This window comes from Epinephelus moara, chromosome 2, assembly GCF_006386435.1.
Source record: "Epinephelus moara isolate mb chromosome 2, YSFRI_EMoa_1.0, whole genome shotgun sequence".
NCBI classification, from domain to species: Eukaryota; Metazoa; Chordata; class Actinopteri; order Perciformes; family Serranidae; genus Epinephelus; species Epinephelus moara.
In genome coordinates, this window is record NC_065507.1 from 19326796 (window position 1) to 19350806 (window position 24011).

Consider the following 24011-nt stretch of genomic DNA (forward strand, 5'->3'; position numbering starts at 1 on the left):
GTCCTTGGGAGGCAGGAATCACAGTACGACAAGCATAAACAGCGCATAATGAAATAAAAAATGAGATATGGACAGAATGATGTGTTGTGTGTGTCTTGCCTCCAGCGGGCACTGCGGCTCCAGTTCCTGTGCCACCAGTGCCTCCTCCTGCCCCAAGCACAGTTCCTCCAGTCCCTGTTTGAGCACAAAGTGCACAGATTCATATAAATATACAATTTCAGCTTTGAGTTTATAGTCAATAACACTTTTGAGGACATCAGAGTAATGAAAACCTTACAAGTATTCTACAGTTGTACATCCCATGGCCACTAGAGGGCTCCGTGATACTGAAAGGATCAATGAGCAGGTGTGTGGCTTGTGCCAGACTTGACCTCTTCAGCAGGGAGCCAGATCCTTAGACACACCGTCAGTACTGAGAGCAGCTAATCTGGCTCTACAAGTCTGTCATCACCCCGTGATCAAAAGCAACATGGCTGAGTTTTAATCTAATCAGGAGAGGCAGCCAGCACGCATGGCATTTGCCTTGCCTCATCAAATGCCTCATTTATTTGGCTATCCCCTCGTGCAGGAAATGAGCTGTCAGCTTCACTTGTAAGGGAGCTTGGCAGCACAATAAAACACATCGGTTTGTTTGTTTAAACTTTTCTTTCTTTTCTAACATTTTTAATCTTAAACTCCCCATACTTTACCGGACAGACGTTGCGCACTGCCTGTAAGTATGTGGCCTGCGAGATTTGGTGAGGAAAAGTTTGGCAAGGGAATGTTTTATTTTATCTGTGCTCTTTTAGGGGAGTTCATTGTTATTTTGAGTGTCATGAAAAGACTACAGACAGACTGATTCTAGGGACTGCAGTTTTGTCATTGCCAACCAATACTTAAGCCTAGGCTCATTGCCACAGAACAGTCCTGGCCATGATTGGGCCCTCCAGAGTCCGTGGTTAATCAGCCTGCCTAATTTCAAGCAAATCATGTGCATATACACAGTACAGACTTTGAGGTCACGCTGGGCTCTGCAGAAGTTCAAACGGTCCAAGGTTTGCAGGTACATCATAAAAATGTACGCATGCTTGCCAAACAGTGTTTCTCATGCTGAGTTACCATTAATGTGAAACATTCATTTTGGCTTTCTTATAACATGCAAGCATGCGGACCGAGTTCATGCAGCACACAGTTCGATTTCGTACAGTAGTCTGACATCTGGCCAAGAATCGACTTACCTCCATGTGGTAGCAGTGGACCTCCTGCACCTGCCATCAGGACAACCAGAATGTCAGCAGCGTTCGGCAGTATAAGAGATTTGGTAATCAGAATAACTGTGCTGATTTGACTGATTTTAGGACAATGGTTGAACCAAGCTGAATATTTGACCAGTTGATACTCATGGTTACCTCCTAAACCAGGCAAGAGAGTAGATTACCAGCATAGCCTGAGCGAAACAAAAGTAAAGCAGTAGTATTACAGTTAATGTGGATGATAACTATATTGATGTGCCCCAGTTTGAGCCTTCAAGAGCTCCAGTTCCACACAGAAGGTTGTTCAACATAAGTAAGACATAATCTCTCTGGTTGTAAAGAATAAATTCTAAGAAGCATGCCATGTCCATCCCCCCTCTACAGAGATCTTTCACCCTAAGCCAAAAATGGAAAATGAAATATAAAAACCAAACCTGGATACCTAGAATTTTATTTTATTACTGTCTTTTTGTTTTTTTCCTGAAAGGTCGAAACAGAGTAGAAAGCCAAGTAATATCATTGCAGCCATCGGAATAAACAACTCAAAACAAGCAACAGGATCAGTGTCTCGTTCCAACAACCAATATTACATCATCATGTTTGATGACCCCCAGTTTCCAACACAGTCACTGAGCCTCCTGATGACTACAGTTTTTGAGGGAATTGTTGTTTTAAAGTCAAGGAAAAAGTGATTTCTTCACTCGTTGTTTTTTCCAATGAAAGCATCAATAAAATGCAAGGATTTAAGCTTACAATAAATATTGATATAAACATCACTCTTACATAGTTAAAAACTATATGAAATAAACCAGGTGTTTCATTTCTGCTGTGTTCTGTTGTAATCCATATCTCCAGGTTTTTGTCATGGTACAAATGATATGAGGAAGGGAGCGGAAACAACATTTTCCCTTTTGTCAAAGTATAAATGCACTAAAAACAGCAATGAACTAAAGAGAATCTCTTCCATCAGAGGTAAAAGTCAGAGACTTGCGTGACTTGATTTGAGACAAAAATTTAAGAATGCGAGACTTTCTTGTATTACAATGATTAAAGACTAGACTTGACTTTGACTTAGTATTTATGACTTGAGACTTGAGGCAGATGACTCAAAAGGACTTCACCTTTTTATTGAATATTTTTATTTTTCTAGATATTGAGAATTTATATTTTGTTTTTGAAACATGATTGGGTGATTTCAGTGCAGTGCACCCAAACCTGGCAACCTACTAGGACACAGCAGACCACCAGAGGCCTACACATGAGATGGCTATCACGGAGGGGGCTAGTCCAAAAAATAATAAAGTTTGGATTCAGGAATTATATGGTCGATGACGGCAGTAAGAAGAGAACAGGGTTCAAGGTCTGCAGCTCAAAAATCAGAAACACGACCACCGCAACATCCAATTTCTTTCGTCACTACCAAATTTACAAAGAAAGGTACGTGACTGACTTTTAGCTAACTTATTAGCATATTGGCCAGAGAGCTAATATTTTTGAGGGGGGGGGGCTGTGGCTCAGAGGTAGAGCAGGTTGTCTACTTATCAGAAGATTGGCAGCTGGATCACTGGCTCGTCCAGTCTGCATGTTGAACTATACTTGGGAAAGATATCGACCCCAAACTGCGCCCGATGGCTGTTCCATTGGTGTGTGAGTGTGTCTGAATGGTTACTGTGTAGTTGGTGGCACCATGTATGGTAGCCTCGGCCACCAGTGTGTGTGATTGGGTGAATGAGTGGTCAGATGACTAGAAAGGCGCTACACAAGTGAAGTCCATTTACCATTTAATCTGATCATCAGAATATCAAATGACTTGTGACTTCCTTGATCTGATCAATAACTTTACTTTCCTTGCTAGACTTACAGCAGGAACTCAACTCAACTTGCTCAATTCTCACTACAGTAACTTGGGACTTGCTTGCGACTTGCACATGTGTGACTTAATCCCACCTCCGGTACAAGTACACCAGGACAATCCAATAGAGTGGGTGATGCTAAATGCACTAACTCATTACAAAGATCATCCTGGGTCTCAAATTAGAGCTCATGAGGCCCCTCAAGTCTTTCCATCTGATTGCCATATTGTATCTTTGGGAGGAAAATGAGGCCATCATGGGTTTAAATATGAATATCAACCAATCAGCAGAAACCAGTCACTCAGTTCAAGGTACAAATAAACTGGTGCCATCACTCCCTATACAGAAAACTAATGTGATAATTCTATTCAGACATTTTCTTCCATCTACTGTACCTCTTTTGGCAGCCTTCTGTCCAGCTCCTGGGAAGAAGCCTCCAGCGCCTCCACCATATCCGCCATAACCACCTGAACGAAACAAAGGGGCAAAGGTGAGCAGGTTTAAAATGTTACCACTATCAACTAAATGTTACACTTACGCTCGCACATAAGAAATTACCTCCTCCATAACCTCCAGCTCCCAGGCCACCACCTCCAAGACCGCCAGCTCCTAGACTGCCATAACCTGGATGGGAAAGAAAATGACAGACAAACAGTAGAGTAGAGACAAAGAGACAGATTTAGAATGGATTGACTACAAATTGTAGATGAGGACAAGGGGAGTCAAAGGAAAGAGGCACAGTCTTCATCACAGTGTCTTAAATTACTTGCTAGTGATTTATTCAGCAGTAATTATCTTTCAATAAAAATAACCCATCACTCAATCTTTCATCAAAACATTTTCCAGGACCTGCAAGTACTGCACACTGCACATTTAAAAAACGAAGCACATGAAATATGACACAACATCATGTGTGATTAATTAAGCTTAACTCAAAACATTTATGTTTCTAGAGCCAAGGACTGCACCTTGGGCACTGGGGAAAGAGCTGACCCCCACTGACTAAGAAACACGATAGACAGAACATCAAAGATGGTTGACCATCTGGTTATGCTGTATTCTAAACACTGGAGGGAGCAGTCTGTTCTTTCCAAGACCAAACTTATCTATGGGTGGCAAAAGCTTTTGGCCTGACTTGAAGCATGAGTAAAGTCATATCCCAGCTTGGGTCCTGCTCACTGACAAGAACAAAACATGTGAGATCAAGATACAGAAATGTGAAAAGTGTGGAGAGAGTCAAGGAACATTAAGTAAAATGCTCATCATCTGCTCATGGATTGAAAGAGACTGGAAGATCCTTAGAGACAGTTCACACAGAAAATAAAAAAAATGATATTTTTCCTCTTACCTGAAGTGCTGTTTATCAGTCTAGATTGTTTTGGTGTGAGTGTTGGAGATATCAGCCATAGAGATGTCTACCTTTCGCTCCGGCATAATGGAGCTAGATGGCACTTGACTTGTGGTGCTCAAAGTGCCAGAAAAATACATTTTAAAATCTCAACAACAATGTCTCTTTCCACAAATCATGACCCGGTTACTCAAGATAATCAACAGACCTTGTTGTTCCTATTGTTTCACATAGGAACAATTTTTTTCCTACCAAACTACATTGCCGACGATATCAGCTTGCAGAAGGAAGTGTGCCTCTACTCATTGTCTAGCTAATGACAGCATGAGATGTAAACATTAATGGCTTCCCCCTCAGCTGAGCTGTAATGTTAGCTAGATCAGTGGTGCTAGGTGAGCTAGCAGTAGATGCACACTTCCTGATGCCCTGATGATACTGTTGCTGGGTAGAGTTCAGTTGAAAGAAAATAGTTCCTATATGAAACTGCTCACAACAAGGTCTGTGGTGGGGCCATGATTTCTGGAAAAGAGACATTGCTGTTGAGTTTTTCTAATGTATTGTTTTTCACTTTGTGCATCACAAGCCACCATTTAGTTGCATTATATTCAAGACAAGGCAGACATCTCTACAAGAGATTTGTTGGTGTGAGCTGTCTCTTTAAAATTAGGGGCCCAAATGGGAAAGTGGAACCCACTTTACAGCTAATAAAATTAGAGTGCCATTAGAACACTAAAAACTGAAAAATACTTTTAACTGAAGGCATGCATTGCTTTGGTCCAGTGGCTGGTATGAACTAAAAAGCAAATAAGAAGTGAAAACCAACAGCCGCCTTCCTACAGGACTGACATGTACAAATGTTAAATGTAAAAAAGGTAATTTAATACATCAGGAAACCTCTGCCTGACATTGTTTTTCTTTGTATGACATTACAAAACATAAAAAATACAATGAATCAAGTGTAATACTTTTCAATGTAAATGCAGTATACGGAAAAAGTGAGCGATGGTGGATTATTATCCAAATCTCGATTCATTAAGTAGAACTTAACTATCTCCAGATAACTGTCAAAGTGATAGATTCCTTTTTTCTATGGCTAACATATGGGCCTCCATGTTTTAGAACATGTCCGGCACGTTATTCTCAGAACTGTCTTTCTCAGAGTTGTATTAAAAGAAGCTGAACAAGTTCCTCAATCAGAGATAAACATGTTGGCCTAATGACTGTTTTTTAAAAAAAAAAAAACAAGAAGAAATTTGAATGCTGCCAGCGAGCTAGTCCACCGAGGAACTTGTTTTCATCAATACTTGTAAGCCAAAAATGTGGGGTGAGAGCAACTAAGCATGGGAAACAAGCTGAACGAGGGGATCTGGAGGGGGGGGCTGCAGATCAGAGTGGAGGGTGAGAGCTCGGAGTCCAACAAACTGCAGGGTGCAGGTAATGATACTGACGAAGAGGGAGGAATGTGCTGTGAGAGAGAGAGGGAGGGAGAGAGAGAGAGAGAGAGAGAGAGAGAGAGTTGGAAGTGTGGAGTTTCATGACCTAGTCAAAACAAATGTGGGCACTGGCCTTGCCAAAAGCTTGGCAAACAGACTGAGCATGCAGTGCGAGCCCAGACGCTAAGCTAAGCGTCCTTGCAATAATCCATCTCCTTCAAACCTTTCAGCTCGATTCTCCTCGATTGCTCAACCATCCCCAGACACACCTCGAAGTAATAACAACAGTAATCAATTCTTGTATAAATCAGATGGATCTAGGGCTTTCCCCTCTCCAGTGTCTCTTGCGTTGACACAAAGAATCTGTCTCATTTGTCTCATTTTTATCACTGAACTCCACTTACCATAAAAATGTTAAGGAATTGACAGGAAATGGGCGGAAAACAAGAGAGTTACACGGTATATGGAACACTGCTAATGCCTAAAACCTTTAAAGGGGCAGTGTGTAGGATATAGTGGCATCTAGTGGTGAGGATTGCAGATTGCAACCAGCTGAAACTTCTTCCGTGTGCCAAGCATGAACGCTTGGTTAGGATTCCTTCAGTGTTCATCGTTCAGAAGGTTTTTACTGGGAGTCAAATTATCTGCAGAGGTTTCTTTTTCTCCAAAACAAACAGACCAGGCATCTCATTTATAGACATTACGTTAGCACAAAATGAGGCCCGAAAGAGGCGAACGCCAATTCCCACGTAAAAGTTGTGATGTATAAAGACAGACTTGATGGGAGAAACTTTGACTCACGCTTATAAACATTTTGTTGAGGTGGAGGCCTGATTGAAGAAATTGTAGAATATTTTTTGGCACACACCATTTTTGGCTTTTGTTCGTAAGTGCATTTTTAGTATGCATTGTTTTATAAATGAGACCCCAGGTGATTAAAACTGGTGAAAACACTGAAAAAAGCAGTTACACGTTAAGAAACAGTGTTTTTCTGATGCTGCTCGTTGTGATGGCGCTGCTTCCTATGGTGTCCAATGCACAAACCAACACATTCTCACTCCGATCTCGTCACGTTTGATCGACCGACGTTGATTGACATTTGGTCATGGACTTTCCACATCCACATGTGATGTATAAGGTACCCTGGGTGTGTTGGTTGATGTTCTGGGACACTGTGTCAAGTTCTGCCTGTTACGTACATGCATTGTCTTTTTTCAAAATACACTTATGTTTTCACAGGAAATTTAATGTTTACATACAGTCTCTCTAAACAGTACACGTAGTTAGGTTTAAAAAAAAAAATAACAGGGTTTGCCTTATGGCAAATAATTGGCCTTATAATCTTACAGGACACTGGTGAAAGTCAGTGTTTGTTGGACCCATCAACCATCCCTCTCGCTGGCCCCACTCCCACTTTTGCCACCGTAACTTCTGTACTTGTCCCGCCACATTTCCCTCTGACACCGCCGGGCCCCCGTTAAACTATAATGACCAACGACCAGACACGTATCACACTGACTTAAAGGGATGGCTTTTATCGTTGATATCTGACGCTGCAAGTCACTGTCCAAGCAGCAGATTTCAGCGACTAATGAGTAAGATTGGGTTGCAAAAACCTGAATAGCCTTATCTAGAGCCAGTGTTTTTTGGTTTGTTTTTTTTTGTCCTGGGCTACCGTAGAAACATGGTGGTACAACATGGTGTACTCTGTAGATGAGGGCACAACCCCAATATAGAAATACATGACGCTTTCAAAGGTAACTTAAACCCAACGATTCTTATTTTCAGGTTATTGTAGACTAAAAAACCCCAAACTTTATGTATTGTATTCGATTTCTGCCAATATATCCCCCTAAATCTTACACACACTGAACTTGCCCCTTTACCACTGCACTGTCTGGTCCAGCCTCCACATTACAGAATGTCTCATAAGCCAGTCTGAGTTGTGTTTGTCATTTTGAGCGTTGGAAATACACCGCACAGTCTGCACAACAGAGATTATGGTTGTCAATGCAAGAGAAACATGGAGAGAGAGTGAAGACAGGCAGCGAGAGACTTTGGAGACTTTTAGCGTATTCATCCATCATCTGGCCCACCTGTGCTCACATGTGCATGACCCGACCTGGCTTTGGCAGTCGTGCTCAGGGTCGACCAGCACCTGCCACGTTGAGCTGATTTGAAGATCAAGGAGACAAGATGCAGACACGCAGAAGTCAGGCTGAGAGGGTGTGTGTCTGTGTGTGTAACCGCAAGAGCAGGCCTTGGGCAGACGCATGGTTTAGACAAGGAAGAAAGGAAAAAAAACTTTACAGTATGTAACTCTGACATCACCAGACATTGGGAAAAGAAAACGCTCTCAAGTAACAAATACTACCCTGGAGGTTGTGTATTTTTCTGGGTCAAAGAAAGACAACGCACTGACAAAATCTGGACCATTGTCGGTTTGGCATCCATCCACTGATTGTATATTTGGGGGAGGGAGGAGGGTAGAGTTTTTGTACAAAGGCTCTCTGTTTAGCCATATTTACACCATCCTGTCAGCTCAAACAAGCATGCTTTTGTTGGACTCCTATTGTTACAGCACGTCAGCTCTCACAAATAGACCTGTCTTAGCTCAAACATTATTGGAAGTCTACACCAATGTTGTTTGTTGTCATGAACCACACACATGGAAAGTCTGCACCATGACCCTGATATCAAATCATCTCTTTGCTTTGGTGCTGCTCCCAGTATGTAGTTGATTGCTGACAAGCTGAAGGATTTCTGTGCACTAATGTAGTGGCTTATTTTCTTTGTGACCCTCAAGGCATGATAGGAAGCCAGAAAGCCAGAGAGACCACTTGACACCCTAACTACCTTCGGACCTTGGACTAAGGAACCTTACAAAAGGTCAGCGCTCTGAACACAAGATGGAGGGGACAAAAATCCAATACTACACAGGAGGGAAGACTGGGGGCCAAGGAAATTGGAAGGTAAGTGATGCAGTACGGCAATGTATCATAGTTTCCTCCATTTAGAATTAAAAAAAAAAAAAAAAGTGTGACAGAAACGTGGTTCACTAGCCAGTTTCCATTCAGAAAAGAGCACTGGCTTGCACAGCTGTGCAGTGACAAGTGCACCTGCAGGTTGTTGAGGCGAAATTTGGGATGGTGTGGCAGTGAATAATTGAGCATCGCCCAACAGCAGTGATTCATGTGTGGCGGCTGGTTTGAGAATGATCTCAGTCAGGGTACACAAGTAAATGCAAGTCTAGACCTTGTCTGACAAAGAAGGAGTCTTGTATTCAGAGGAATGAAAATGTGACGAGGGACAGGCTGCCATATTCATTGCCTCCTGCTGTACCATGTCATGTGCGTTGGAATTCAAACTGGAGACTGACATTGGAGTAAAACTGGCCAGACAACATGGCTAGTTCCTTCAGTCACCAGTCATGTTCTCAAAGTTGAGTCCAGCACAAATGATGGATGTGAGCCAGTGTGAACAGAAATATCTGGTTTCAATCTCAAAACTGAAACGTCTCGCTCAAGCTCCGTTGGGGTTAGGTAAGGTAATCCTCTGTTTCAGAACCAGAGGAATACAAGACACATTAATCAAAACATTGTCTTCTGCTCTCAGTCTTTTTCTTTTACTCTTGTTCTCCCTGTTTCTCCATCCTTTTCTCTTTTCTCTCGCTCTCTCCTCTCCAAAAGGTGTCTAAGGGGTTGCACCGACTAGACGTGAGGTGTTAATAGCTGCAACCAGAGGAAGCCAAATGTGAGATGTAAAAGCTCGCTCCTTTCCATCTCCTCCCTTCTCCTCCCCCCCTCTCCCCTTCTCTCGACTTTGTGAACCAGCTGGGCCTGGTGAAGGGTTTAATTTAAGAGAGCAGAGAATTCCATGGCAGAGATCCACTGTAACTGACGGCAGACCCGCGGAAAGCAGACTTCGGAGCTGGAGCTCTGGAATGTCCAGGAAATTTTTGGGTCTCGTTTCTCACCATATTCTTTGTTTTAGCTCCTATTCAATCAGGCAAACAGTCAGAGAGCAAATGTTTACTGAAAAGCCAGGGGACAAGATTACAACTCATATATCTCTTTAATGCTTTGAGGTAGAAACCAGTGTCAGAGTGAAAAATGATCGGAGGGCCACAGAAGAATGATAAAATATGAGTCTTCAGCGAAACACTGGATTTGCTGCACAAGCCACAAGACACACAGAGAGTGAGGGGTAATTGTAAGAAGCACAGAGACGTGCTGTGGCAGTGCAAGTGCAATTTTCTGTAATGTGATGGAAAATCTTCATGATAACTTCATCTTCAAAGGCTCTCTGGAGGTCTCCTTAGAATCAGCATTTTACTGTGATTGACAGGAAGATTCTGCTCTTCGGCTGTGGTCCCATATACATTTCCAATCTGAAAGCTAAGCCCATCATTATGTCCTTCACTGCCATGACACCAGATTTTTATCAGTATCAAATTATCACACTGTTCCCCTTCCAAGTTGGTGGATAGATTGCATTCTTACGTGGTGACGCAGGGCAGGCTGGATGAAAGCAGAATGATGCGAGGTGCTGTAGTGATTCCAGATCGCGTGAGACAAGTGGACACACTGTGGCTCCCCTCGCTTCCTCTCCCCCTCTCTCCTGTGACCTCCGCTGCTCCTTGTCACTTCCAGGTTCCCTGTGCTGTCAGTCATGGGCACTGAGCAATGAGAAGCTGGATTGGTCGCATGTTGGACTAATTAAGCATTCACACAGTCACACCACTCCACACAAACTCTCCCCCTCCCTGGCTGGTGTGAGCCAGCCGACTTTGGCGGCAAGCCTTTTATTGTTTTCGCTTTCCTTTTCCATGGAGTCATTGACACGATCAATGAGAGGTCCCAAAGCCTCAGCCTCCCTCGCTGCCAGATGACCCCAAGTGCACAACTGTCAGAGCTCCTACAGACAAACAGTTAAGGGTCTAAGGTTGCCTCATTTGTTTCGCTTTTGGATCAGCATCCAGGCCAAAACTAGTGTAGCCATTGTTGGTATGGGTGGTCATTTTTGAATTTTTACTGGACAATTGCATCATACTAAATCAGAGAATGTACTGTGTTTTGTTCTGTGGTGAGCACTTACAATGATGAAGCAACTTTGGATGGCCACATCAACCCACGCACCTTGGCGTCAGAACACACACATCATCTCTGAGGCGTCTAACAAATGGCTCCAAATTAACGCTAACTGTAAAAGTCACCATTACACATCATGTGGATTACAAGCTCGCCACCGAGCCAAACTAGGCTGCTTTGCCCAGTGACGTCTGCAGCTGTGTGACCTCACCAGCCTGAGTCCTTTTGAGTCTCTCACCTCCACAAACACATGCCTTATTTCAAACACATCTGTGCAAAGACCATTACTGCTGTCCCCTTATTCAAACTGTGTTAATTTGTACACCACGGGTTATATCCACTGAGTTTGTGATGTCATTGTTTATGCTACATGTCATACAGAGCAGAACAAGCTACGCTATAAGCTTTCAAGTCAACCAAACACTTTTCCCTTATCCCAGTTTGTGTGAGAGCTGAGACCCTCTGCTGTTCTACTTTTTATCCACTTCTAAAGGAATGTCACAGTTGCTCTGCCAACACTGAGCCCCGGAGTATGTCTGAAGAGTATCCCTACCCCAGCGCTCATACCATTGCCTGTTTTAGCTTGGCACACACACTCACAGCACGTACTGTAAAGCCATGCCGACAAGGCAGAAACACACCACAAGCATTAGAGTATGCAGCAGTAGACAGAGTGCACTTAGAAAATCCAACTCTGAAAAACTGCTCATTTCTAATAAACATGTTCCATGTCTAGAGAAATTCAATTGTGCAATTAATGCAAAGGGTGAGAAAACCAGTCAACAAACAAAGCCGTGGCCATGGTATGTAAAGTTGGCCAAGTGTGTTTCCTCATCCAGATGGTCCACATATGCATCTAACTGCTATTCCACTGAATACTTTTCTGACAACTCAGGGTTGAGAAAAGAGTCTAGTGTTCGACAGGTCGGCACGACTTAGAACATGCACATTGAAACACTGACGTTAGATTCATTGAGTCAGCCTCAAAAGCATTTTCAAGTTCCTCTGTCATTATAGAGGACGTTTACTGTGCAGCCATCTGAGGCATTTCACTGTGACAACCATATGGGATGCTCTACAAAGGAAAAAGAAGCAAGATGTAAATTGTGTCATTGACAGTGGAAAAGCTGTTTACCATATTGTACATCACATGTATGTAGAGGTATTGCAACATGGGCAAACACATCAGGATACCTTTAAGGACAGATCTGAAGTCATTTAAAAACCATTCATCTTCACAAGTCATTTAGTCCAGCGCTGGGTCGAGATAAGTGTTGAGAAATCCAGATATCCACAACATTTCACTGAGATGAGATAATGTCAGTGACTCACATCATTTCAAAATACACACATTTTAAAAATGACTGAAACTGGGAACTGGGAACACGAGATTTACTACAAAAAATGGAATACAAGAATAAAAGACTTACTAAGAAGCCCTTTTAAAATCATACTGTGTTTCCACAGTATTGCTTTATGTTGCATCTCAACTTAAACCAGTACTTTACTTCTGTAATGCCCTGCATTACACTTCAGCTCAGACATAATCTCTGCCTGAATCAATCATCATAAGCCATGTCTCTGACATTGCCATTCCACGTGTGCAAATATGTCACGTTCTCCCCCTTGTGTCATGAGTGCAGTAAGGTGCACAGTCTGTAAATACTTGGCTATTTTATCATACCCATGGGCAAAGTGTCCTCGTACAAGTGTTTGCATGATTCATTCTTTCATTTTCCGTAAACCCTTATCTTGTTAAAGGGTTGTAAGGGGGCTGAAGCCTATCCCAGCTGACGTTGGGTGCAAGAGGTGGGGTACACCCTGGACGGGTTACCAGACTATCGCAGGGCTGACAACCATTTATGCTCACATTCACACCTAAGGGCAATTTAGAGTCACCAATTAACCTGTATGTCTTTGGACAGTGGGAGGAAGCTGGAGTACCCAGAGAAAACCCACGCTAACACAGGGAGAACATCTGGGTTTGCTTTAAGGCGACAATGCTAACCACTGCACCACCGTACTCCCAGGTTGTATGATATCTACTGAATTAGTGCCCCACAAATGATGTCGTCACATTACATGCTTAATGTAAAGTAACATAGGTTTAGGAAAGGAACCATACTGAAGACATGCAGAAGACGTGCATCTTTATACTGTGCAGCAAAATATGCTCCCGCACACAAGCCTCATGTTACCCATTTTGCAATAAAAATATCTACTGTAAATAAAACTCTCAACTCCTCCAATAACTCAAACACACCATTGTTATTACTTACTCAACCACAAATCCTCAAAACAGGCCCTCACATCTAACAAACCTCAGTCCCCATCTACCAATAACTACAACAAGGTCGTGCAACTGCTGATCTGCCTTCATGGACTCTTTCTCCATCACCACATAAACAAGATTTAGTCTGTGGTGCCAGATGGACAATGATAGTGGTCCGTGCTCCAGACCTGCTGGCAAACAGAGCAGGGGAGAGGTCGTGAGAGCATGCCAAGGGATGGCTCAACACAGTGAACATGGAAAGAAATTACATTTGTGGTAACACGCTCACTAGAGAACAATCACACAAACATGACACAGGGCAGGCTGGTGAAAGTCTGGGGAGCTGTGGTTGAGTCATAGTGAAAGTGTGTGGGGGAAATACCACAGTCAGAGACTATAATGTGTGGCATGCGTGACTGATAAGACGCCAATACAAACTAATAAAGCTCTTATCCTTATCTTGCTTTACTTAATATCATTTTAATTCTTGAGATGAATTAGTGAGATTATTGAAGACGCTATCAGCGACATTGGGTGACATCAGCCAAGAAAAATTGTTTGGAGTGCAATGATGTGAACAAACAAGCTGTGATGGCTGTGTGTATATTGGGTGAGCTGAGTCAACTGTGAGGGTGATGAAGCTCTGACATTTAAAAAAGTCTCCTCAGCAGACAGTTTGGGTTCCAAAGTAATGAAAGCTTGATGCTGAGACTCTATGTAGAACAGACTAAGGAGAGGGGGAGGAAAGATGAGTTTGTAAGAAGAGAGGAAAATACCATCTTTCACACAGTTCCTGTGTCTGAACGAGAGCCACTAACTTACGATGTGTGTCTCTGCTGAGAGACTTTATGTCACTAAGCCAATATTAAGACACATATTCAGCATTTATGAGTCTCTGTGTGTCCGCTACACACATATGAAGTCCATAAACATATTTACATACACTCACAGTCTCACACATTCACATGCAGATGCTTCCAGTCTCTGACAGGTCTGAGCTCCAGTAATGAAAAGCATGTGTGCTCCTGGAGACTAAACCTCGTCCAAGCTCATCTTCTCTTGGCTAAACGCTTTCATCCTCACCTCAATCTATCAGTCTGCTTTTCTCCACCAAGCTCTCTGAGCATGTGTGGTTGCGCAAACGAATATGCATAGTAGTGTTGTGTGTGTGTGTGTGTGTGTGTGTGTGCGTGTTTGTGAGTGTATGACTTATACAGTATACGGTATGTTTGCAAGAGTTATTGGTCCTGTCCGTCCTCCTTGCTTCACCTTGTCTCCTCTCTGTCCTCCCTATATCCTATCTATCTTTCCATTTCTCACTCTCGTTCTGTGAAGCAGACGAGTACACTCAGACCCCTTTTCCACCAACTTAGCTCTGGTTCTTGAACCGGTTTTGTTCAGGACTCTTGGAACCTTGGTGGTATTAAGCAAACCAGCCGACATTTCCACCAGCTTTGAGTGGAACCACTGTAATCGAGGATGTGTTTGTACAGAGGGAGTTGCAAAATTCACAAAAGAAGTTAACATTAGTAGTAAGACGGTGGATTACCTGCAAATTTTTGTTCTGTTATTACAGATACTTGGTGTTATCCACAAAAACAAGCATGGACCAACTATTAATGATAAGAAAACAGAAATCTACTATGTGCAAGACCTCATGCTTTCTTTGCCTTTGCCTTTCCAACCTGTAGAGTATGACACGCCCACTGATGTCATCACTATTCACACTTAAAGTCAAGGAAAAACCTGCTATTTTGTGGCTCCAGTTGGAAAACAACTTTCTGGGTTCCAAACCAATTAAGTTTCGGTTGAAACACTGCAAACGGTTTAAAATTAGGTGTGCAAACTGGGACAGAAAGGACGGCAGAGGAGATACCCACACACCAATACAACTGGGCTACAAATAAAAATAAATTAAAACAGAAGCAAACATTTCAGTCCTTGGCTATGATGATAGTCAAGGACTGAAACTGGGCTTCTGTTTTTATTCACTTTTTACTATTTTTTGCACTTTGAGCACCCTAAATTGACATTTTTTTGCATTGATCTCAGCCTGTGAACCTTTTTTGTGGCTGTCCAGCCCAGCTGTATTGGTGTGCGGGTATCTCCTCTGCCGTTCTCTCTTGGTTGTCCATTGTACCGACACACCCAAGATAAACTTTTTTGTCATGCTAAGTAGACACAGTTTCACAGCAGCCCTAAGATCAAACTGGAACAGAACCCATTGCATGTGGGGTATCAGTGCTTTTTCGACCCTAATAGTAACCAGAGGGTTTGAAGATAAAAGATTCATTTTGATGGGTCATGCAGTTTAAATCACATAATATTGAAAATAATCCAAAATTTGTACTTTAAAGGCGCTATATGTAAGAAATCTAAAGCAAATAGTCATAAAATCCTCCTAATATGTGACAGAGACTAAGGAATAATGTTAATATAACATACTGATCTTACCAACAACAATAGTACAGCCAGAATATTTGCATTTAAAAAATTTTTTTACAGTCTGCAAATCATGTTTATGTTTTGAATTTGTGTTTGGGCCTGTTGCGCCACCCACCGCCGTCTACCAGTCACACAGTCAGTAGAGTCTCAGCATCCGGGTTGCCAGTAGTTACAACTGAGCTACAATGGCTGACGGTGCGACTAAACCCAAACGACCTCGTTATGATTCCCAAAAACGCCAAGACAAAACTCGAGGTAAGCGAGGGTCTATATAGGAGATGCTTTTGAACGGTGGAGACGGTTGAAAGCAGAGAAGAATTTGAAATTGGATGTCGAAGTGGCTACTCTTCTCCTCGACAGGTAAGCTTTAGGCAAAGTTGGCTAACTAGCATCATAGCTAGACGGGGATGGACATTTCGAATACTTTCAACTGTTATTCATTTTCGATCATACATTGTAGCCCATGAGCAGGTGGGTCATCGACCCGACTGATGTTTTTGAGAAACAAACGTTAGCAGCACGGCAAGCAGCATTAGCAGTGTCCCGGTACATAGCACTAGCAGCCGGCTCCTCCTGCGCTGTATCCCGCCAGCAGCGTTAGCAGCAGAGAAGCTGAACTAGCTCGAACGGGGGGCGGACACGAATCGTGGCAGTATTTTGAATTTGAGTGCAGTAACCGTTTTGGCCACATTCTTACATACGCCGCCTTTAAAATGAGTGGGTGGGTGGTGAACTAACAATTGTTATGGTAACTGCATATGTGAAATATTTCTAGCAACAGCCTGAAAGGGACAGTTCAACCCCAAAACAAAAGTATGTTTATATCCTTTTACCTGTAGTGCTACTTAACAGTCTAGATCTTGGGTCTTCAACAGGTTGTTACTGCAGGGTTTTTGTTTTTTAAATCAAAAATTCAAATATGTCTGAAAATAGAAATGACCATGAATCCAATGTACTATTAGCAAACATAAATTGGCCTTTTCCTAAAAACAAGACAAGACAAGACATTTAATTTACAATACACAACTCTGATGATTGACTAACTGTTACCAATAAATCCCTGTACGCTAAATTACTGTGTGGCACTTATCCATAATTGTGAGGTTAATTAGTTAGCTAACATTTACATACTATTGAAACATAGTAGCAAATTATTTTTATTATAATTCCAAGTGTACGGACATTCTTCTTAGCCACAATGGATCATTTTGTAACTTATGGAGGAAGAGACTCTGACATATTTACCACCTTAAAAAAGCACCGGTGAAAGTACAGAGGGGAAGGCTTGTGCACCATGCTAAAACTGCTGCTGACTTAGTAGCTTCAGGTAAGAGCCAGCATAAGACATGGAAATATTCTAAAAATTATTTAGGTGCAACTCATTGTTATACAGTACATGAGGTAGGGGGTATCTGCTCCATCACTCTTTGAGCTTAGGGGTCCTTGGCCTGAAAAACGTTTAAGACCCCTGATCTAGATTGATCACTTACACTATACAGGTAAGAGGAAAATACATATTTTTGATTTGTGGTAAATTGTCCATTAAAAGTGAGTGCCAGCTTAAAATAGAGTCAAGTGTTGGCCCCAGGCTGTGAAAGCTCAAAACCACCCACTTATTTCCTGCAGTCAGAAGCTACAACTCTCTGTTTTACGGCAGGTTGGCCTGCCCTCGCAGAAGTCACAGGGTCCAAGATTTCAGAGCTCAGAGACATGTTGCAGCATTGACCAACGTAATCCATCATCTTAAATTGTATGTGTATTGCCATTATTCTGAGCATGATTTTATCTCGCACTTAATTGTTGGGACCATTTTTCCATTACCTCACCTTGTTATGTTTACTCAGCGGCAGTGAAGGGCCAAAATAAAGGTGAGATAAGAAGTAAAGACTACAGTATATGCACTCAGTTTATTTGGTATACTTATCTACAGTCTAGTGCAACAGCACTGCAATAAATCCTCTCTTCATGAATGAGGCTGTGGTTTGTGGTGCTGCTGAGCTGTAGTGTTTCACGATGCACTTGGCACTTATTATCAGGCTCGCATCGTCGATTTCCCTCTCGGACCAACCGCAACAACAAACAAAACTATTACACAAACGTCTACAAGGAACACAGTTTGGGCAGGCTGCTCGAGGGGTCTCTGCTCGAGCTTGCTGCTGATGCCAGCTTGAGGGAATCGCCCAAAAACCCACTGACCGCCAGCCTTCCATTTCTTAGTCATTCCTATTTTCTTTTACACACACCGCCCACATATTTTATGTGCCTAGACCAGGAGTAGGCAACCTGTGGCTCTGGAGCCACATGCTTCTCTTCAGCCCTCCTGCTGTGGCTCCCTATGGCTTTTTATGGAAGTGAAGAGAAATTATATGGAAGTAAATAATGGTTATTTTTTTTTAACATTTTGATTTTAATTTAACAATGATGCAGACCTGAAGAAATTCTTGCATTATTGTAAAAATGTGAAGCCTGTATACAGAATAAAATACAGAATAAAAAATGTTTTAACATTTCAACAACTAAAGTATGCGTAATACATCTACTGCCTGGCAAGTTTTCCTTGAAATTTTGCCGAACCTCGAGAGTGGTGGCTAGTCTTCCTAGCTGATTAGCTGTGGATGCAAAATCCAAAAAAAAGTCTCAGAACAAAATAGAGAATTTAGCAGTGTGTAGACAGATTTGTTTGCTTGCACCTTATTATTATCATTTGTGGTCAGAAATGGCTCTTATAATAGTAAAGGTTGCCGACCCCTAGCCTAAACCAAGTGGCAACTTCCAGGGCTGAAAAATTAAGCCAACATGGAGTGCCAAAAACTGCAGTTTCATTACTGGCCACTTGAGGCTGGCTCCAAAAGTGAGTCAATCCCCAGAGACCCCCACGTTGAAATGCCCAACTGAACAGCAGAAAAAAACATGTTACAGCTTGGGACAAAAACGGTTTGATCTCTATAACTTTCCCCTTCATGACGACTGTACAGTGGGTAATTTTCTTTTAAACTGACCCCCCATACAGTTTAAATTTTATTAAGGCTTAAAGTTATGCATAACTAGGGTGTGGCTGCTTTGAGTGACAGGCTGATTTCAAGGCAGCACCACAGACTATGGGTCAGATCCAATCCTTGCACCTCCAAACATCCACCCTCTTGTCCAAATATGGTCACCTCTGGCTCAAAAAACCCACAATGGTGTTGGCCAAAATGCTGAACTTGAGATGTGAGGTGATGTCACAGCAGCTACATCCATCTTTTTTATACAGTCTATGGCCTAGACACTGATAAATAGCCTGTCATTCCCATGACAGTAATGAGAGATATTTCTTATATGTAGTCATGTAGACTGTCATTGATAACAGGGACGGACAAAATACTAGAAATACAATGGTTTCTATTTCATCTATCTGCTGTACTAAGTGATATCTTTCATCTAGGCAGAGAAATACTAAATGAAACTGCTTACAGATTGACTGTATTTATAATTTTTCATTGCTCTAAGACTGATGTAGCGTTGTGTGATAGTGTCAGTTTTCAGACAGTGAGAGAAAGGTGGAACAGACAGGATGTTATCGTTCTATCATCGTCAATTTGTATCGCTCTCAGGGAGTCTACTGGCAAGCCAAGCGTGGGCAGAGACCAGAGACTAGATATCCCACCCAGACACATCCTCTCTCAACCTAAAACAGACTTGTAATGATACAACAAAAGTACACCAACGGCAAAAACAGTAACCACTATGTTTCTTGTTAACTGCCTTAACACTGTCTCAAAGTGACAAGAGGCTAGCCTACGTAAGCCAAGTTTTGGCAATCACACCACGAGGATTGAATCCACCTTTCCTTGAGGGAACACAGGAAAAGAGACGGTGTCCAACAGCTGTTCATGAAGAGAAAGTTCCTCTCTCCAGCTTTCAGTGTATTGTCAAAGCTGGATGCTGACAGGCTTCACAATTAGTGTAACATTTACAAGGTCTTGCATGAGCTACGCTGCAATTCACTGCAGTCACGCTACTCACATGGCCAGCTGCTGTTCCCCATTACTGGCCAGGCAAGGTGCGTATCTGTGGAATGTAATGTCAATGCTTGGCTTCCACGTAGGAATGAATGGCAGCTCTCTTGATGTGTGTGTGAGTCTGCATCTAAGAGTAGTTTACAGTTGTTTGCATTCGTGTCTCTTTAGTAAGAGAATCCTGCTGTATATATTAAAGGTTAATAAAAATGGGTCAACGATTTCTCTTATGCAGGTAGCATATAATTTCCTCTGGCATGTTTTTTGCAACACAAGCCAAACACTGACTAACTGGCACAGATGGATTCAACCCGCCATTGTGAGAGGCTTACCTGCTGGTGAACTGTAGATGTACATTTGTAGCGTAATGGAAACTTTGGACGTATGTGAGAAGTTGTCACATCCAAATTTGGATAGCTTCATAGCAGATGGAATGGAAATTGCCAATTCTAAAAGTCACCACTGATGGAAACTATAACATTTAGAGATAACTGGACACAATTAATGACAATTACTTTGAAGCGGAACATTTTACGACCATTAAGTGGCTTCTTTCATTTAAAAAATGTGAAAAACCTTAACTGAACCCTAGTTTTGTGCCAGCAGTTTTATTATTTTTTCTGTCCAATAGATATTAGAACTTTGGTCAGGCCCAAAGAATCAGGCCCGAACCTTCATGAGGCTGCTTAGTTTCTGTCCAAGCCTGACCTGAGCCCAAACCACATCAACAGTTAAGTGCCTGAGCCCCATTAAAAACCAAGTGGCAATCTCTGGGGTTTAAAAAAAAATGAGGCCAACACTGCAGGGCTAAAAACTGCAGTTCCCCTCATTGCCACTTGAGGCTGGCTCCAGAAGCGAGTCAATCTCCACAGACCCCCATATTAAAATGCCCAACTTTACAGCAGAGATAAACATGTTTACAGCCTGGTACAAAAAATATGGCATGGTCTCTAAAGCTAATTTCAACATTTAAGACAACTGTACAGGTGAATGTTTATACAATTTCACTTTTACATTTCATTAAGGCTTACAATTAAGCAAATTTGAGGGCAAGACCACTTGAGTGACAGGTGTTGCAACAGTCTTTGGGTCAGATCCACCCATCGCTTCTCCACAGCTTCACCCTCTTGTCCAAACATGTTCACTTCTGGTTAAAAAATATACTGTATATAACGATGACCGAAATGCCAACCTTTAGGCCTGAAAACGGACATCCACAGACCAATGGGTGACGTCATGAAGGCTATGTCCATTATTTTATACTGCCATAAAATATCAGTGTGGTGACAAACAAACAGCACAGCCCAAAAACTGTCATATGTTATGTATATTGAATAGAGACTGTATAACATTTCTCATCACTAAAAGAGCCGGAAATCATGATGTGTTGATAGCGATACAGCCCATACATTATTCATGAAAACAAAACAAAAAAACACTGGGAAACTGGAGCGAACCCAACCCAAATCAAGCTCGTGGGAGTTTTGAGAAATTACAGTCCTGCCCTGAACCCGGCGGGTTGAGTCGGGCCCAGTAGAGTTCAGGCAGAGAATCAAAGCTCTAACAGAGGTTTAGTATGGCAGCTACAGTATGGGTGGGAGTGCCCTGACCCAAATTGCACTGATTTCAAAAAACACAGGGAGCTGCTTTTATTATGCCATGCACTAGAGGGAGATCTTAAATCCAAACAAAAGCCAGGGCAACACTTCCCAAGTAAGTCTCCGCTGATCGCAGCCAAAATAAACCATCGAAAACTGGATATTAAGTCATTCTCACAAAATGGCTCTCCTGCAACCAGAGGGCGGGGGTGTGGCACTCCAGAGGGACCCTTCTGTAACCTGCTCCATGTGTTATCAGAACAATAAGACGATTGCTTGGTTCCTTATCTTTCTAAACACATAGAGGTAGGCTGAGATTGTATCAGCAATGCTTACGGAAATTAAATGATGGCTAAACATTGCTAAAGCACTCGTACAGTGGAGACTGTGATACAGCAAAGGAAAATATTTACTGTGTGGTATCGGAGAGAGGGGCTGTGGTAATTTTCAACACGGAGGTTTCCAGATATTGTAAGGGTCTAACATTACAATAACACTAATCAGTGCTCTGGCACCATTGTTTGGCAGGCGTTGATGGCCGTTTTCGCTCTGCCAATCATCACTCCCTAATACAGCAGAGGTGTAGGAGTCGTGGAATCTCTGTATGGTCGCACCCAGTCAGGACACCCCAAACAGCTGCCAAGCCAGTGTAAACCGGCCCCAACGAAAAACAGGGGTGATAAGAAAAGCTTGGTGACAACCAATCAAAAGACTATTTCTCTTCAGCCTGTGCTCTGTGTCCATGCAGGTCTCCCTATTCTGTCTCTGTGTGAACATAATGTAGTCTTTATATACACCTACCTTATCCAACCCATAACAATACACTCTGTTTCCTTCCTTTTAAAGCACTTCAACAGTATATGTAGTGCGGAGGAATTTTCCATGTCCTAAATAAAATGAATGCGGTCACCTCTATTACAATACAGCTCTTACTGTACTGTACTGTGCTGTACTGTACTGTACTGTACTGTAAGTGTGACTACATCTCCAAATTATTTCACAAAACTATGCATTGTAATTTTTTTCACAAGACAAATTTGGATGGATTTTACAGACAATTTTAATTTATGTACACATATAACATCAGACCCACCATTTTTATAAAGAATTAAATGGTCCAACTTACCTGGTTTAGGGGGCTTTCCACCTTGTCCTGTTGGGTGTCAAGTAAAGTAAGTAAAAGACAAGTTAGGCTTTGCTTTTGCCCTGCAATATCAAAACATCTTCCATGTTATCAAATAGAATTTACTGTGCAACTAATTTTCATTTTGTCTCTCAGCTACAGTTGGTAACATCTATGAAAAATAACTTTTATCATATTGGCTGAAACTGTCAGAAACAGAAACAGCTGACCAAATGCTAGTCGACCAGAAAGTTTATCATTCTGCAAGATTTCATTGGAAGGACAAACCCAAGGTGTTATGTAAACTCTGCAGGCAAACATCTGCCCATCATTCATTGACTACAAACACGACGGCTCGCTCAGTGTGTGACGTGCACTTGTAGATAAAATATAGGCCTATATTAATCAAGGTTCATTAGTACGGTTTTGTATTTCTCTGTAATGTAGCACAGTGTTAACAATGTTACTGATACTATTCTTTCTCACACCTTGAACTCAAACCATTGTGTTGCCCCGCCCAAAATATATTATATAATAATTAAATTAATATCGTAAACATGCGGGCGACTAGTCGACTTATGGCCCTAAATGATGACTATTGGTCGAATAGGAAAATTAGCTGTAAAATAAAAAAACTGGTGTGGCTGGTGGCGTTGCAGGTCCATGTCATTGGTCCGACAGCCCATTGTTCCGATATGTGATTGCCACTTTCTTTTTCATTTTAACTCACACCATGATCTTTTCCTAACCCTAACCAAGTGGTTTTTGTGCCTAAACCTAACCAGACCTTAACCACAGGGCATCATGATGATTTTGGAACAACTGGACTTTGGAACAATGGGTTTAATATGGTCAGAACAATGGGATGTCGTCGGACCAATGGGCAGTTCCCGGCGTTGCTTGGTTTTTCGGTCAGCTGTTTCCAACGTGATGGCTAGGTCACTAACTTTCTCATTTTACAGCTAAACAGTACACTAAAATATGTTTCTAAAAACTTTTGAGGCGAGAAACAGTCAATGCAGTCACAGAGTCTTGATTAAGTTTAGTTTCTAACTGCAGTCCACGAGCAGTGATTGGCATGACTGACACCTGTGTTCATAATATAGTGACAGTTTCAGCAAATATGACACAAAGTTATAATCAGAAAACTTGCCTGCTGTATCTCATGTGATTTTATAGAGTCAAGTGTAGTCAGAGTCAAATGTAATTTCAGAAGATCTATGCAGGTGTTACAGTTTTTACACGGTTTTCAACTTTTAAAACATTGCAAAATAGAAAGCTACATTTTTTTGTCTCTCAGGCATTCATGTCTGTTTTTGATTAATGTTATTGAGATGTTGGAAAGACGGCCTCGCTATGGGTAATGACAGCAGCTCCTCAAGGCAGCTGTGTGCTGATTGACTCGCTACAACAAAGGAGTGACTGCAAATATTTTTATTTTTTACCTGCTCCCAGTCCTCCAATGCCCAATCCACCAGTCCCAACACCTCCTGGCACCAGACCACCTGGCCCAACGCCACGGCCTCCAACTCCATAACCTCCTGGCGTCAGGGTCAAACACAGACAGGTGTGACAGTGATCAGTTCTGTCATTGTCATTATCATCGTTATTTAGGTCTG

At 42.1% G+C, this 24011-nt stretch overlaps 1 protein-coding gene across 3 annotated transcripts in view; it reads right to left on the reverse strand.

Annotated features, from left to right (window-relative positions):
• Positions 1-24011, reverse strand: part of elna (elastin a) — a 56787-nt gene that overhangs the window by 12416 nt on the left and 20360 nt on the right. For all 3 annotated transcript variants that reach the window (XM_050074878.1, XM_050074884.1, XM_050074880.1), the window contains exons 4-9: positions 23838-23933; positions 22396-22422; positions 3644-3709; positions 3481-3552; positions 1218-1247; positions 100-174 (exon numbers count right to left, since the gene is read on the reverse strand). In XM_050074878.1, the coding sequence (XP_049930835.1) occupies positions 100-174; positions 1218-1247; positions 3481-3552; positions 3644-3709; positions 22396-22422; positions 23838-23933 (366 nt within the window). The remainder of the gene's footprint in view (positions 1-99; positions 175-1217; positions 1248-3480; positions 3553-3643; positions 3710-22395; positions 22423-23837; positions 23934-24011) is intronic.